Genomic DNA, 17086 nt, shown 5'->3' with positions numbered 1-17086 from the left:
GTTATGAAAACCTATTCTGTAAATGGCTGGTATCCACTTCATACAAATATCTACTGTAATATAAACAAATACAAATAAACATATTAAAAGAAATTACATAATAATGCAAACACCTGATCGTGTTTTGTTTTCCAGGATCCTTTTAGTAATATACATTAATTTTATATAATTAAAATGAATATTTATGGATGCATGATTGAGTGTTACTATGATTTTCTTCCTTTTTCATATGAAGTGCTTCATTTACAAATGATTATTAGTTTAATGATTATGCATAAAGGTTAGGGTGGTTATTTCAACAAAATAGGCAATACAATAAATAGTATTATTTCCAAAGCATTGAATAAAAACACATACACAGTAAAGTATGATGATTTTTTTAATTCTGTTTATTAGGATCATTAGTATGGAGTTACATATAATATTACAATTTGGAGATTGTGTTGCCGAGTTTTGTGGAGTTTACGCCTTCTCTCCGTACTTGTGTAGCTTTTCTCTTGTGATTGGCAGGTGACTAGTTAGGGATCTAATTATTTGATTTTCCCATTATGTGTTTCCGGGTGTTCTTCTCAGGCCTAAACAATATTATAAAGCATTTGGGCATGAAAATACAAAAAAGTAACCCATAACTAGAAGCCAGTATAGCAAATATCTCTACGGCCACAGTAAACTTACCAGGGGAGCTAACATACGCAGGAATGAAGGCGGCCCAAACGGCACAGAATGTCAGCATACTGAAGGTGATACATTTAGCTTCGTTGAAATTATCAGGTAGTTTTCGGGCTAAAAAAGCAATGACAAAGCACAAAATGGCCAGTACTCCAATGTAGCCCAGAACGGCCCAGAAACCTAAAGCGGATCCTAATTGACACTCTAAGATGATTCTGTCTGGGTACAATATCATATTCTTAAACGGAAAGGGAGGACTGATAGATAGCCAAAGTATGCAGATGACTACTTGGATTAGAGTGAAGATCATCACGCACATTCTCAGCTGTGTGGGTCCAAACCACTTCATGAGGTTACTGCCTGGGAGTGAAGCTTTAAAGGCCATTAGGACCAGTATGGTTTTCCCAAGAATGCAGGAGATGCACAGCACAAAGGTGATCCCAAAGGCCGAATGGCGCAGCACGCAAGACCACTCGGTGGGCCGTCCGATGAAGGTCAGCGAGCACAGGAAGCACAAGGTTAAGGAGAAGAGCAGAAGGAAGCTCAGCTCTGAGTTGTTGGCTCGTACCAGCGGCGTTTCTTTGTGGCAGTAAAAGACTATCGTTGTCATTGTGGTCAGGAACACACCTAGCAATGAAAACAAGGCCAGAAGAGATCCCAGGATTTCTTTATATGTCAGGAACTCGATTTCTTTTGGGATGCAGGTGTCTCTGCGCTCGTTGGACCAGAACTCTGGTGGGCATTTCATGCAGTTTATAGAATCTGTAAGCATTGTTGTTCGTTTCAGGAATATTCAACGTAATGCTTTTGCCAGTTGCGGTTGGATTACCTGTGGAGTTACTGATCTCTCCGGCAGGACACTTGATGCAGTCATAGCAACACACTGGACGTCCTTTCTGGAGTACCTTGCGGCTTCCGGTAAGACAACTCTCGCTGCACACCGACATGGGCATCTGTCACACAGACACAGTTACAATCCTCCATAAGGCCCACACAAGTAGCATTTCAGTAACAACTAACGTCACCTCAGACTTCCCGTTCCCCCACACCATTAGAATGTTATTCATGATGAACTGATTGCCGTCAGGCTGGGAAGCATCATAAACACCCACTGTCACTCCTTCCATGGTTCCCTTGTTTGTCATCTGCAAGTTGACAAGCTCGTATCTGGCTGGTGAATCTCCATTATTGTCGAAATATACTCTGTCCCCTTCTGGAGTCGTGAAGTTCACGGAGCTGAGATATTGTAGGACCTGGCATTCAAGTTACAAGTTAGCATACAAAACGTACCGTCACAAGCATTGATTTACTTTTTAACTGGTTGCATTTTAATCTGGTACTTATAACAACAGAGCCACTTCTCACCTGCCATGGCTCAATGTGTGTCGTATCTGCACAACTGCCATTTGAAAAAGGCCCTCTCCCTTCCTCACATTTGAGGAGGGCATCAAGCGCATGGGCCACTGAATAAACCGACTTGTACACATTGTTGGTGAACCTCAGCTCGGACACATCGGTAAATTGTGACTCAACATCTTGCAAACTCTCAAGCCCCCCGCAGGGCTTCTGCGGCCCCGTCACCGGTTTGAGCGAGCAGTCGAAGACCTTCTCCCAGAAGTCTAGCATGAACTGGCTGTCAGGGAACAGTGAAGGGTGGAGCCCCCTCAGGTGATCTTCCAGCCCAGGAATCTGAGCTCTGCTGACGGTGAAGCCCAGCGAGCCGAGAAGGATACTGTGGCCCTCACTGTCTGTTAGGGAGTGATCAGTAATCCAGGCATCACTGCCGATCCACTGCAGTCCCGATATGTTCAGCTTGTACAGCTCGTGGGCCAACAATTTAATTTCTCTGTGGGACATAAAGGCTAAAATGACCTTGGAAGAAGCACTTTGGATTTTGGATATTATCCTCTGCAGATCCTCGGGTGGGCCAGAGGATGAGAAAACATCAGAATATTCAAAGCACACTCCGTATTCATGTGCAGCCTGGGTGAACGCAGCCAGGCCATTGAGGCCATATTCATTCTCCACCGCAATAGCTCCGATCCAGGTCCAGCCGAGGTGCTTGACCAGCTTTGCCAGTGCTCGGCTCTGGTAGTAGTCACTGGGAATTGTTCTGAAAAATGTCGGATACTCTTTTCTGTTGCTGAGACAGGCACAAGTGGCAAAATGACTGACCTATTGACAGAGAGAGACATGATATTGTGATTAAGTTCCCAAACGACTATTAAAGTCATCAAAAGAGATTTTCTTACCACTGGAACGCGGAACCGTCCCACGACCGGTGCAAATGCGACGGTCGGTCTGGATCCGGAATGCCCGAGGATGGCTTGCACTGTCTCAATTTTTGTGCAGTTTTTAATGTTGGATTCTTTTTCGATGCCACTCACTAATGATAGCGCTGCTCTCAGAATGTCCATGGTTCCACAGGCGTCATAAATCTTGTAGCCCAACTTCATGCCAGGGAGCATATCAGGGCTTCTGTTAATCTGATTGATGGCAAATATCATCGTCTGTGCAAATTTAAATTCCCTAAAGTTGAAGCTGGGATGACAAGAAATGCAACTTTACTTGTGAGTCAGATTCAAGCAATGAGTGGAGTAACTGTAAAACAGATGCTGAAATTAAACGTTGTCCAGCCTAAGAGTGTGAAATAGGACATACTTTTTGCACATTCTCACCCGAGGAATTACTTCAAATGTATTAACAGCGTAGTCTTGCCCTGTGCGGAATGAAAAAATAGCTCCAATAACAATATCCCCGTCTTGCGCCAGCTCAGGCAGATGTGGTGGCCCTTGCAACTTGCACACGCATTCCCCGCCCTTCTCTGTGAGCAAAACCAAGATCAGAAGGCTCAACAGTGGCATAGTGTTGCTGTTGTAGACCGGGCCAGCCAGCCCTGCTGGCACATGACAGGGCTTTATACAGTAAGGAGGGAAAAGTTGCCATGGAAACATCAAGAGACCCCCCCAAAAACAAGTACAACTGTTTGCAATTTTTCTTTATTGTACAAATGACAGAGATGTCAGGTTGTGCAATTACTTCATTGTGTGTTTATATTGAAGTTGATGGTATCTAACATTCAATTACTAAATTGTTGTCAAAACTAATGGTGGCCTTTAGATCAATATGAGTAACCATATAAAAATGAAAAGGGTAACACAGTAATCATAACATGACACCTGTCTTTAACATGAATTAACACTCATGACAGATGTCACTATGCGTCCTAACTCTATTCTTAAGCCTAATGCAAGACATTTAAAATAATGTTTTTCATCAAAAGTGACATCAATTTCCAAATGACGCCAAATGAAATCTGTCATGAGCATCAATAAATATTCACAACGGGTGTTATGTCATAATTATGAGTCTCATCAAGCTGTCATATGAAGCATTTGTAATAAATTATAACCAAAAATGCGTTATTAAAAGAGGCTACACACTCACTGTGAATATAGATAAACAGCTGGGACCTACTTTCAAAAGGATTTTATTGTCCTTTTACTCCTGACAGTCTTCTTAGTGTTTTTCTCCGGTTGCATTACTATAATGTAACATTTAGGAACAAATATGCAAATGAGTAGTCCAAAACTGGACGCCAATATTGCAAATATCTCTACAGCGACACTGAACTTCCCCGGGGAGCTGACATAGGCTGGAATAAAAGTGATCCACACTGCACAAAATATCAGCATGCTGAATGTGATCAGTTTAGCTTCGTTAAAGTTATCGGGCAGCTTGCGTGCCAGAAATGCCAGAATGAAACACAACATAGCCAGGATTCCTATGTAGCCTAGCACAGCCCAGAAGCCAACAACTGAACCCACAGCACACTCCAAGATGATTTTATCTTTAAACTCCTTGAAATTTTTGAAGGGAAATGGCGGAGCAATTACGAGCCAAAGGACACATATGATAACCTGAATGAGAGTGAGAGCCAGAACACTGAGTCTTTGCTGAAGAGGCCCAAACCACTTCATGACATGACTGTGAGGTTTTGTGGAACCGAACGCCATCAGCACCACAACAGTTTTCCCCAGTATACAAGAAATGCAAAGCACAAAAGTAATGCCAAACGCAGTGTGTCGTAGCAGGCAGGACCACTGGGTTGGCTGGCCTATGAAGGTCAGAGAGCAAAGAAAGCACAGAGTTAAAGACAGGAGCAGGAGAAAACTCAGTTCTGAGTTGTTGGTCCTGACAATGGGCGTCTTCCTGTATTTGAAGAAAACACAGGCTACGATGAACGTCAGGCAGCAACCAAATAAAGACGCCAAGGTGAGCAGAGTTCCCATGACCTCCTGGTATGACAGGAACTCTGCTTTCTTCTTTGTACAAGCGTCTCTCTTCTCATTTGACCAGAACTCTGGGTGGCATCGCACGCATGTGACAGAATCTGAAAAAGGAAGACAAAACATCTGAAAGGCTTTTTTCCTCAGCTATCTACTCCTTACACTCTCCTGGGTTTTAAAAATGAAATATGGCTGTTGATTGGGAAAGTTTTCACAGGCCTGTGATAAATCATACCTGTGATGTTGCTAATTTCCCCCTCGGCGCACCTGACGCAGTCGTAGCAACAGACTGGCTTTCCTTTCTGCAGAACCTTGCGCGTCCCTGGGTGGCATTTCTCGCTGCAAACCGACACAGGGACCTAGATGTTTGAAATGAATGACATCTTCAACCCACGTTTGCAATTTCTTCTAGCCATCACGGCATTGCTCACCTTTTGTGAGTTCTGTGCCCAAATCAGAGATCTTTTAAACACTTTCAGCTGTATATCCGCAGCGGCGTCATAAAACCCAACTGTGACAAATTTGATTGCCCCATTTGCTGTTGGCTGCCAGTTTATAATTTCATATTTGGCTGGTGGGTCCCCATTTTCATTGAAGTGAACCTCATCTCCATCTTTAGTTCTGAATCGAATCTTCTTCACCTGCTGTAAAATCTAAAGTGATATTAAGTACTTTGTTATGAAGATAATTCCATGATGTAAAAACTGTTTTGTTTAGACTTACTGCAAATGAGTTTAGCTTCACTGTTGTATTACATGTTGTGTTACATCCCAGAATGTCATGAATGGCATGGGCCACAGCATACACAGCTTTATAGACGTTGTTAAAGATCGGCATGAGTGACATATCGGTGAAGCTGTTTTGAATATTGCCGAGGTCTTCAAAACCACTGCACTGAATCCCAGCTGATGATTTTGTCCCATCAAGATCACAGTTGAATAATGTCTCATAGAATTGCCTGAACGTGTCATCACCTGATGAATTCAGGCGTTTCACGTCCAACATGAACTCCCTCATGCCCCTGACATGTACTTTGGGAATGGATAGCCCAATAGCTCCGTTTAGGATGTGTTTTCGATCCACAGCTGCTGTGTGGGAATCAAAAATCCAAGACTCTGTGCCAACCCATTGATAGCCGGTCAAGTTATGATGAGACAGTTGGTGTATTAACACATCTAGGTCCAAGTGCGAGAGGAAGGTGACAATTACTTTTGATGTGGAAGCCTTAATAACATCGATTATATTTTGTATTTTGTCTGGTGGATCTGTCCTGAAGAAAGAAACCGAGTACTCAAGACAAATACCAAGTTCTTGGGCATTTTCTGTGAATGTGGCCATTCCGTTATTGCCATAATCATCATTGGTTCTAATTGCTCCCACCCAGGTCCACCCAAAGTACTTGACCAGCTGGGCTAGAGCTCTACTCTGGTAATAATCACTGGGTATTGTTCTGAGAAATGATGGGTATTTGACTTTATCACTGAGACAAGCACAAGTGGCAAAGTGGCTGATCTGCAAGAAAGATGGAAGGCATTATTGACAACATTTTCAGTACTTTAGTACACAGAATTCATTTTGGTCATTTCCTACCGACCAGAGGGATGTGAAAAGGTCCAACGACAGTGGCTATAGCCATGCAAGGAGAGGACGACGTCTCTCCCACAATGCCCTGCACTTGGGCTGGTCTCGTGCACAGCTGTTCCATCGGACCCTCGCTATCCCTGCTGGTCAAAGCCAAAGCGACCTTCACCCCTCTGGCAATAGAGCCACAAGAATCATAGATTTTGTATCCGAGAGAAAGACCAGGCAACAGTTCGGTGCGGTTATTGATCTCCTCGATTGCAAAGATCATAGCCTGGGCAAACTGGAACCCTCTAAAATTCAAACTGGGACAGACAGCGGAATGAAGCAGCATTTTGAGAAATGTAAAATTTAAACCAAGCTAAAAAGTTTACCTGGTGCACTCTAGTAGTGGTGGCTTTTGTTCGTAGCTATCGTGACGGTCTTTCCAGCTGCTATGTAGAGAAAAAATTCCCCCCAACATGATATTTCCATCCTTAAACAGCTGGGGTCTCTCCAGGTCTCCTATACGCCTGCAGATTGGCTGCTTGGCCCAGGAGAAAGAGACGACTAGGAAAAAATGTAGAATAGCCCACCCCTGCTCTGTCCACCTGTGTGTAGGCGACATGATATCTGAGCATGAAGCTAAACCACAAAGTGACATGATACACAGACCATTATTTGGATTAAAGAGCACATGTTGGTTTTTATACTCGTTAGAGCTGACCCATGAGGTCTAGAAGGAGGGGGGCACTGAAAAATTTGGCATAGTCCCTTGACAATATATTAGGTTTTTTTAATGACCGTAACTGAAGGAAGTCACCTTAAACTTGAAGTATCTTGATAGATACAAGTGGATAAATATGAAATTAGGAAATCATATCTGGATTGTGGAGATCTAGATATTTCTAATGGTGAAACAGTGGAACGCAAAGGGAATCCACCTTGTAAATTCCCAGATCTCTTCGAGCATGGATTTTAAGGTGAACAGTTACATGAGATGATTACCAATATGTTGACCTTATTTGTAAGGATGAAGGAAACCTCCAATTAGACTTTGGTGCGGGCAGTCTGGGTTCAATTCCCACGAAGTGGACGTGTGATTGTGAGCATAAGTGGTTTTCTGTTTGTGGCTGGCAACCTATTCCTGTCTTGCTCCCCGTGGTTGGCTGACATAGGCTCCAGCACCCCTCATGACCCTTGTGAAGATAATGAATGAATTAATGAATGAGACAACTATTAAAATTTGAATAGATTATCATCAGAACAGGCAAGAAAGTGTTACACAATATTATGGAGTTACACATCGCTCAATTCAAACTGACAGCATGAGCCATTCAAAATGACATACTGTGATTTTCTTCCCACCCGCCATCCATTCAGTAAAACATAATCTTGGCACATTTAAATCCATTTGTCCTTAAATTTGTCATTTCTGTCTCATTAACTTGAAACAATTCTGCATCCGAAAAGAGGATTAAAGTTCCTCTTGTGACTGATGGTCAAAATAAACACTTCTATGCACATGATTAAGCAGAGCACTGGCCCGTATTATCTTTAATTTGCTGTTATTGTTATTTTCCAACGAAGGGGATGTGTAACAATTAGCTGATGTGCCTCTCAGGGCTTGTTTTAATTAAACAAGTGGATGTTTGTGTGTTTCCTTGTGAAGTGAGTGGATCAAACACACAGGGGTGCTCTTTAGAGGGATGTAATTGAGGTCTGTTGCCTCTGGGCATGACCTGGACTTGCACCTGAGACGCACAAAGGCTAACAAGTTAAAATGTCCCTCTGGAGTGTGTTGTCTCTTACTTTCTGATGTCACAACGTGCTGTTGACACCGTTGTCACATGAACTCCTTGGGGTGTCTTGTGATACACTGGAAACCATTAAATTGTCACTTGAATTTGACCTTGATGTTGGAATGAAATCCAAAAATGGAGGTTGACCTTTCATCTGAGCGTTTTGATCCAGCTCACCATTGGCCGAAAAGCTTTGACTTGCTTCAGCACCCTTAAAGTGTGTAGCTTATTGGAAAATGGTGACTTCCAGACTAAGTTTATATATTTGAAATTGTTAAATGAGGTCTGGTTATTTTTTTTCTTTGTTTTTTTCCCCGATATTAGTGAGTGAGTAACCGAGTAAAGTAACTATATGTCAGTCAGGTTCCATAAATCTTGGGATATTGACACAAGTCTTTTCTTATGAAGACAAGTATATTTAGGGAAAATAATGAAGGGATGCATTGATTTTTAATACACACATGCACAGACAGGTTCAATTCACACCCAGCATGGACTGTCGTGCCATCTTCTGGCTATGTCATGCAAAGACTACTGTGGCCGAGCTCATTCAAAAACATCCTCAGGTGTGGCAGTGAATAAAAATATACACATGAATGCACATGCATACATTTTACCATTTGAAAACTGCAGCCTTATTGAATTGAGATGAGAAGTGCACTAATTGAATCAAGGTGAATAGAAATATGGAGATTGTGAAATTGGTGTACCATGAAATAATGAAATATAAGAGCACTTCAATTTCAGACTTACATGAGGCACCATAAGCAGAAAGGATGTCATTTGCAGAAAATGAAAAATAGTATGAATCCTACATTGTTATTTACTACTGACAGTATTTATTTGGTTCTTTAATTATTTGTTGAGCCTTAATGTAATTAGTAATATAATTCATAATAGTGGTGTAAATCACATATTTCATCACATATGATAGTATATTTATTCTTTGGACAACACTATGACTTTTATCAATATTACAAAGTTTGCTATGATTTTATCCAAGTTTATTTCAATTGAGTTAATATGTATTATATTGTATGTTCTTGAGGCTTTTTGTATGATAAACAAACTCATTCAAATTTCAAACACATTTGACAAACACAATATATATCAAAAATCTTTGATTATGCCAGACTACTCCGATGGCCTTCACATTCATTTGTATTTTCACTGATTTGTATATATATATTGTGTTATTGAAAGGTCAGCCCATTAAGTTGTTTTGAAAGAGCCCTGCACACTTCCAATTAAACCTTAAATGAATTCCTTTTCCCCATGGCACCTGATGACCACAAGTCTCTCAGGCAGCCTTGGGCTTAGATGTCATCAGTCTTACTGGAAACTCTGGCTTGTCATTGCTTGCCTGTCAGCCTGCTGGGAATCAAGACAGAGGATGACGGCCTCACTGAAAAGACACAATAACACATTTAAGTGCATCCCAAGTGTACTTTGCAATCTGTACCTGCAGTTTATTAGTGCTGCTGACTAGATGATTAAGATGAAAAACATTATCAGTCCCACAGCTGTCGGCCCAAGTTAGACGTGAAAGAATATTGTTTCATTAATACAATGAACATTGTGTTTATACAGAAGCTGTATATGTTTGCCAATCATTCATACATTTCCAATGCAAAATACACAATTCACTGTATTGCTCTAAAGGAGCCACAAATTATGAAGGATTTTAGTCAGATATTTCACAATACTTGCATCTCAAATTCCCTCATACATAACTATATTGCATGTTATATACTGAAATGCTTCTTTACATTATTTGCAACTGAAATACTCTCAAAGGATGGACTGTAATATATGATTTAACTGTGTGAGAGAGCGTTTAACTTTAGTTCTTAGGAAACGTGACCTGGAGAAGTACTAAAATGTGGCATGTCAAACTGTCTTTGCCAGACTCACTCTTAGACCCTGAAGTTCTACAGTGCAACACCTTAACTGCTCATTAATTCCACGTTATTACATTTTTCATTAACAGTACTGGGATTGAAAAGTCAAGAGATAATGCAATAAAAGGTAGGTGGTATGACAAAATAATGACGTGCTCAATCAGAAAACTGTATCTATTTCTCTTTACGGCATTTGCCTCATTATGCATGTGTGTGTATGTGTATAGCCATCTGTCTCTTACTATCACTGAAGGTTGACTTAGGCCCAATCAGGCGTAACACGATGACCTGACACGGTTAATGTCTTGTCTCCGTTTGGGCCAAGTGCCTCCTTGTTATAGTTGTATTTACATGGAAAGCAGGTTTCCTTTCCCATTGATTTGCTGGCTCTAGGGAAATCAGTTCGATTTGAGAACAATGCTATGTGACAGGATGCATGAAGAGTGTAGGTTTGAGGCTATAAAGCTTTGTGGTTAAGCCGCAGGGTGCTCACACTGACGCAATGAAGAATCGTGGAAGGTTTCTAGCTAGAAATTAGACAGGAGTACGGTCCTTTGCTTTTTAAGATGATTAAGAGTGATGTTGACATGGTTTGGAGGAAAGAACTGGTAGTGTGGAGCGTCCTGTGGGTGGCCATGGTGGTCCCCCACACTTCCCACCAAGACCCGAAGCAACAGTGTGTCGTCATTCCGGGTTCTAGAAGCCTGCCAGTGCTGGAGAGAAAAGGGGACATCGTCCTAGGGGGTCTCTTCTCTCTTCATGATATGGTGGTGGAACCAAATCTGACCTTTACTTCCAAGCCCCCATCCACGCAATGCACCAGGTAATCCTTTTTAAGGCAAAAATACCAAATGACTGGTTTAATTTTGTGTCATTTTCTAACAGATTTAACTTTCGGACATTCCGCTGGATGCAGACAATGATCTTTGCTATTGAGGAGATCAATAGGGAGGGCAAACTACTTCCTAACATCTCTCTGGGATATAAGATATATGACTCTTGTAGCACCCCCCACCAGGCGCTCAAGGCTGCCATGGAGCTTATGAGCAGTGAGAAGTATCCCATGGATGAAGGGGGGCTACAGGGTGAAAACATTTGTAAGGGGAGAGTATCTGCCGTTATAGGGGATGGAGGATCCACCCAGTCCTTGGTTGTGGCCCGCTTTTTGGGTGTCTTTCACGTGCCACAGGTAGGAGGCTAATGCTCAGTTCTGTATATTTTAAAATGATCCTCATCTAATTTAGCAGTGTCAAAACAAGTCCACAAAAGCGCAAGAGGGTCCAGGTTTTTATTCCAAACAGTATCATGACTGCTTATGATAGATGTCATTATAAGTGTTCGAACCCTAACAAAGTTGACTAAACCTTGACCCAAATGCATTTGAAACTTGTCAACTTTCCATCAAAAGTGACCCAATTTACTCAAAGAAACTTATGACAATTTTCATGAGCATTACTTTATATTCATGACAGGTGTCGTGATTATGACACCTTTAGTCTCATGACATTGTTGTGATAAGCATTCAACTAAGGGTTATTTATTAGAAGGTCAATATATACATAGAGTTGATGATTTGTAGTTTGTTTCATCTAGGTGAGTTACTTTTCTAGTTGTGCTTGTCTGAGTGACAAAAAGGAGTTTCCTGCTTTCTTAAGAACCATGCCCAGTGATTTCTTCCAGGTGAGTGCCGATTTCTTTTTTTCTAGACATTATGAATCTATTTAATTGTTCAACCATTTTAGGTGGGGGTGGGCATACGATGTCAACACAGGAGGATCTAATCCAGAGCTTTGTGTTCATTGTGTGCTGTGTATTTATTTTAGGTTGATGCACTTGTCCAACTGGTCAAACATTTTGGCTGGACTTGGGTGGGCGTGATTTCAGGCGATGATGCGTACGGCCAAAATGGTGCAAACATTTTTGCTGATCACGTAAGTCAGTAAAACATGATCGATTTTTGTTTCTTTCTCAAACTGAGTTATGGATTTTCCAGATTATAAATTGTACTTTCATTTCATTTTTACCCGGGTCTGAGAATTATACTCAAGTGCGAACCTATGTCTTCTATTTTATTCACTCTGACTGTTTATGTTGTGTTTTTTTAGGCCATAGCTGCCCCCCAAAAAACTCTTAATATGTTACATTAAGAGGTGCTTATTTTGTCCGTGGTTCCCTATTTGGCTATTACTTTAATGTATCATTTTATTCTTTGTTTTTGATACATTTAAAACCTGCTGCCATTTTTTTTTTAATTTACACTCCAGTTTGACATATTTTTTCCCTATTATTGTGCATGTTTTGGCTAGTGTGTTATAGTCAGGAAAAATGTGGTGCATCAATTTGAGTACATTGGCTCAACACTGTCTTTGGGAAATACTGTCTTATATGTCTCAGGTTCGAAAATTAGGCGCATGTGTGGCCCTCCATGAAGTCATCCCCAAGAACCGAGCACAGAAGGCTATTTCAGCCATCATTTCCAATATCCACTCTTCTGGGGCACGGGTGGTCCTGGTGTTTGCCGTGGAACAGGATGCAGCGGCGCTCTTCGACGAAGTTCTCAGGTGGAATGAATTTTCAGTTTTTCAATCACCCGGAGAATGACATTGTCAGAAATATCATTTCACAGGGAGGGTCTCAATGGAATTCAGTGGCTGGCCAGCGAAGCTTGGAGTACAGCAGCTGTCCTATCCACACCTAAAAAGTACCACGGCGTCCTCCAAGGTTCCATGGGTTTCGCCATCCGTCGAGTGCACATTCCAGGCCTGCGTGACTTTCTGCTCCGCCTGCATCCGGCTAGCCCCGGTGCGGCTGATGACCCTTTTCTGATATCGTTTTGGGAAGAGGTTTTCCAATGCAGCCTTAGGGAGGGAGGTGTTCAGCCACCGTGCACTGGAAAGGAAGATCTGAAAAATGTGGAAAATATCTACTCGGATGTATCCCAACTGAGAATCTCCTACAATGTTTATAAAGCGGTGTACGCTATTGTGTATGCGCTGAGAAGCATGGGAGGCTGTGACTATGGGAACGGACCTTTTGCTCTACAATCGTGTCCAGATGCACATGGGATACTGCCATGGCAGGTATTGTTACCGACGAAAAAAGTGTGGATTGTTTGTCTTTCAGGTCAAATTTCAGGAAGTAGAATCTTTAAAGGTGGACCTAATTGATCATTTTGAATGCACATATCAATTTTTGTATAATCTAAATGAAATCAGACCAAAACCACAAATTCCAGAGACCAAATCATGACCAAGACCAAGATCCAGAACGAGGCAAAGACCAAAATGGCTAAAGATTTACTGGTTCAATTAGAACTGGTGCCTTAAGATCGGATCAGTAGTGTTTTCCAAACAGGATTTTCACTGGAAAAAGAGCAATTCTATTGTCGGTTTAGCTGTTCAAATTTTGTCAGGGAAACGCACATGCACTGAGACTTTTTATGTTATTCTGAAATTTCACCTGAAAGTTGAGTGGTAAGATTAAACTGCCAAAGCTCTTTTTTTCTTGTCACTTCTCCATTTTTAGCTTCTCCACTACATAAAACAAGTGGAGTACTTCACCTCCTTTGGGGATGAAATCGCATTTGACAGAAACGGTGACCCGGCGGCCATGTACGACCTGGTCAATTGGCAGCTGACACCAAGCGAGGGGATAAAGTTTGTCACCATCGGGAAGTTTGACGAGAGTGTCTCCAACAGACAACAGACCTTCCAAATCCAGACCACGGATGTGGTGTGGAATGGCAACCAGACCCAAGTAATAAGTTCATTAAAATACATATGGGAACATAGCATATGTGTAACACTATGACATCCATTGCAAGATAAATTATATAGCATAGGATAGATAAAAATATGCTTTTTAGAGAGAACACAACACAGTTGGAAGGTGGTTGATATTATTTGAATCCCAACAACTTTAACCCACTGCTCCATTTCCATTTCCTTCAAATATGTCCAATACAGCTCCAGTATTGAATCTTATCAGGTGGTCCACCTGTGGGAAATTAAGGTCTCCCTGGACAGCCACAAAGACCCTAAATGTGGCCCAGTGAAACCAGTCTAATTTGGAATTCTTACAAATGAACTCTAGCCTGTCCAATTAGTCACTGTCTATCATGAAATGAAGATAATTTATATCCTGTTTGCAATTTGTTCCGAGTGGTATATTAGATTTCAGAATTATGGAAAAACAAACACACATACTGATATTTGCTTGCCCATCGTTTTGTCTTTTTTACTGGAACAGCTTCCTTTTTTCACAATTTATGGCTAAATGTACTTTTTGTAGGCGCCAGCACCCCCACAACCTTTTTGAGAATAAGCAGTACTAATAATGAATGAATGACTTTTTCCCTGAGAAAGCAAGATATTTGCTAAAATACGCAAAGTGAGTGTCATCCCGGCCTGAAATATTTTACAAAATTGGTGACAAGTCATCTGGTCTGAGGCCGTTTTCTCCTCAACATGCTCATGTTAATAATACTTTAGGCAGAAATATTCAGTTTATTTATTCATTTAGTTAGTACATGTGCCTGTACCCAATGAATTGTATACTTGCTATAGTGTCTGTATCATTCTGAAGCTGTATAGGAACCAGTGCAGTTTGTGTTGCCCTTGTTGCGCAGGTCCCACTTTCAGTATGCAGCAGCATTTGCCCACCAGGCACCCGCAAGGCCATCCGACCTAACTTCCCTATCTGCTGCCATGATTGCGTGGTTTGCACAGCAGGGGAGATTAGCAATCAGACCGGTGAGGGAACTAACTCTTTGTACGACAAGACCTTCAGGTGAGGTTGCCGACGCATTTCTTCTTCTTCTGCCTTTCTAGATGCAATAGAGTGTGTGCGTTGCCTGCCGGAGTTCTGGTCCAACGGCAAGAGGACGGCCTGCATCCCCAAACAGGTGGAGTTCCTGTCGTTCAGCGACACCATGGGCATCACCCTGATGGCGATATCCCTCATGGGCTCCTTCTGCACCTGCGCCGTGGTTTTTGTCTTCTCCTACCACAGGACCACGCCCGTGGTCAGGGCCAACAACTCCAGCCTGAGCTTCCTGCTGCTTTTCTCCTTAGCTTTGTGTTTCCTGTGCTCGCTCACCTTCATCGGTCGACCCTCCCAGTGGTCGTGCATGCTGCGCCACACGGCATTCGGCATCACCTTTGTACTCTGCATCTCTTGCATCTTGGGGAAGACCATCGTGGTGTTGATGGCCTTTAAGGCTTCACTTCCTGGAAGTCAGGTTATGAAGTGGTTTGGGCCCGCTCAGCAAAAAGCCATCATTAGCCTTTGCACACTAGTACAGGTGAGCACAACTCAAGGTATACACTTTGATAGTTGCTGTTTTATTTATTTATTTGCTAAAACACAATACAGTGGTGCATAAAAATACAATATTTAAGTACAAGCAATTTTTTTAATAAAAATTCTCGTTTTAAAAGAAAATATAGAGGATAAATGGTACAGAATTTGAATAAATAAATGAATTACAGTATGTCAATGTTTACGGCAGCTAGGACCACTTAGTAGTCAATGTTATATGATGTTATAAATTAAGAATACTATGCATGCTTAGACCATGAATCACACCAGTGCAGACATGCCACCAGTGTGCATATCTCTAATTGTATTGTGGCCCTGATGTTACAAAAACAATGAACTAAATTCATTTATATTCATGCAGCACATCCGAAAATATCACAATGATCACTGTTAATTATTTCACGGACCAAAAATAAGCATTTACTTTCTGAAAACAGATGGCAGGATAAGCCCTGTTGAATATGAATGAAACTATGGTTAATTTGTTGTGTAGATCATTAATTTAAAATCTGAACAAAACAACAATCCAATGTCTGTGTGTTTTCGTCTACTCACAGGTGCTCATTTGCACAGTGTGGCTGATCGTGGCCCCCCCGACCCCTCGCAAGTTGATACCCCGGGAGAGCGCCATTGTTATTTTGCTATGTGACGAGGGCTCGCCGGTGGCCTTCGGTTTAGTCCTGGGATATATCGGCCTGCTGGCATGCCTCTGCCTCCTGTTGGCCTTCCTGGCTCGCAAGCTTCCGGATAATTTCAACGAGGCGCGCCTGATCACTTTCAGCATGCTGATATTCTGCGCAGTGTGGGTGGCCTTTGTCCCTGCGTACATCAGCTCCCCGGGAAAGTACTCCACGGTGACGGAGGTGTTTGCCATTCTTGCCTCCAGCTATGGCCTGCTAGGATGCATCTTTGCACCAAAGTGCTACTTAATTCTTTTTAGGCCCCAAAAGAACACCAGGAAACATATCATGTCCAGAATGGACAAGTTTTAGCAAATTTCATATCTAACAATCAAGGAGAGACTGAACGGTATACAATATAATATTTTATTGGCAAACATTGATGAAGATTGTGGCAAATGTGATTTATATATATATATATATATATATATATATATATATATATATATATATATATATATATATATATATATATATATATATATATATATGCATTGCGTTTTTGTGTTGTATTGTTTGTGTCTCCATTTATGTACACATTTTTGCTCCAAGATCTACTTTTAAATAGCCAAATTCTGTGATGTATACTTTGTTGTTGTGGTTAGAATTCAGCTTATTGTTCCACAGACACTTTAACCAATGGGGTTTGTGCTGAAATGAGAAGCACCTGATTGCAATCCACTGATTGCACTTGTAGCATACCACATTTGTGGAAAGGTATCCCACATGACTTGGTATCTTTTGCAGTCATTAGCAAATGTTATAAACCATCTGTCTCAGCTCTGCAATTTTCCCTGGAAACCACTCTTGCAAGACCAGATCACCTTCCACACGACAAAGTTCAGGATTTACAGTTTAGACGAACC

The 17086-nt window shown here is 41.6% G+C and overlaps 3 protein-coding genes across 3 annotated transcripts; 1 reads left to right on the top strand and 2 right to left on the bottom strand.

Moving 5' to 3' along the window:
* Positions 1–526: 526 nt before the first annotated feature.
* Positions 527–3356, bottom strand: LOC144083112 (extracellular calcium-sensing receptor-like). The gene is made up of 6 exons (XM_077610638.1): positions 3331–3356; positions 2922–3210; positions 2035–2844; positions 1695–1922; positions 1499–1622; positions 527–1431 (listed from the first exon to the last, which is right to left on the bottom strand). The coding sequence occupies exons 1-6, from the start codon at positions 3339–3341 to the stop codon at positions 527–529; spliced, it is 2367 nt and encodes a 788-aa protein (XP_077466764.1). The 5' UTR covers positions 3342–3356.
* Positions 3357–4148: 792 nt separating this feature from the next.
* On the bottom strand, positions 4149–7104 carry LOC144083111 (extracellular calcium-sensing receptor-like). The gene is made up of 6 exons (XM_077610636.1): positions 6914–7104; positions 6553–6844; positions 5682–6470; positions 5390–5611; positions 5194–5317; positions 4149–5062 (listed from the first exon to the last, which is right to left on the bottom strand). Exons 1-6 carry the CDS (start codon positions 7000–7002, stop codon positions 4149–4151), a joined length of 2430 nt encoding a protein of 809 aa, XP_077466762.1. The 5' UTR covers positions 7003–7104.
* A 3824-nt stretch (positions 7105–10928) lies between these two features.
* On the top strand, positions 10929–16608 carry LOC144083113 (extracellular calcium-sensing receptor-like). Its single transcript, XM_077610639.1, has 10 exons — positions 10929–11044; positions 11107–11410; positions 11815–11901; positions 12045–12152; positions 12616–12782; positions 12848–13301; positions 13747–13977; positions 14849–14972; positions 15051–15523; positions 16098–16608. The coding sequence occupies exons 1-10, from the start codon at positions 10986–10988 to the stop codon at positions 16530–16532; spliced, it is 2442 nt and encodes an 813-aa protein (XP_077466765.1). The 5' UTR covers positions 10929–10985; the 3' UTR covers positions 16533–16608.
* The last annotated feature ends 478 nt before the right edge of the window (positions 16609–17086 follow it).

The sequence above is a fragment of the Stigmatopora argus genome, chromosome 10 (assembly GCF_051989625.1).
Source record: "Stigmatopora argus isolate UIUO_Sarg chromosome 10, RoL_Sarg_1.0, whole genome shotgun sequence".
Lineage (NCBI taxonomy): Eukaryota > Metazoa > Chordata > Actinopteri > Syngnathiformes > Syngnathidae > Stigmatopora > Stigmatopora argus.
Note: the sequence above shows the minus strand (reverse complement) of the source record. Positions and strands in the feature narration are given on the sequence as shown.

Excerpts from the sequence above, each read along its gene's own strand:
- LOC144083112 (XM_077610638.1), bottom strand. Across the intron at positions 1,623-1,694 it reads GGGGGAACGGGAAGTCTGAG|ATGCCCATGTCGGTGTGCAG; the intron begins GTGACGTTAGTT and ends TCTGTGTGACAG. Across the intron at positions 1,432-1,498 it reads AGAGATCAGTAACTCCACAG|ATTCTATAAACTGCATGAAA; the intron begins GTAATCCAACCG and ends CAATGCTTACAG.
- LOC144083111 (XM_077610636.1), bottom strand. The coding sequence starts at position 7,002 with ATGTTGGGGGGAATTTTTTCTCTACATAGCAGCTGGAAAGACCGTCAC. Across the intron at positions 6,471-6,552 it reads GACCTTTTCACATCCCTCTG|ATCAGCCACTTTGCCACTTG; the intron begins GTCGGTAGGAAA and ends TCTTTCTTGCAG. Across the intron at positions 5,063-5,193 it reads GGAAATTAGCAACATCACAG|ATTCTGTCACATGCGTGCGA; the intron begins GTATGATTTATC and ends TTCCTTTTTCAG.
- LOC144083113 (XM_077610639.1), top strand. The coding sequence starts at position 10,986 with ATGGTGGTGGAACCAAATCTGACCTTTACTTCCAAGCCCCCATCCACG. Across the intron at positions 11,902-12,044 it reads TGCCCAGTGATTTCTTCCAG|GTTGATGCACTTGTCCAACT; the intron begins GTGAGTGCCGAT and ends TATTTATTTTAG. Across the intron at positions 12,783-12,847 it reads CTCTTCGACGAAGTTCTCAG|GGAGGGTCTCAATGGAATTC; the intron begins GTGGAATGAATT and ends ATCATTTCACAG.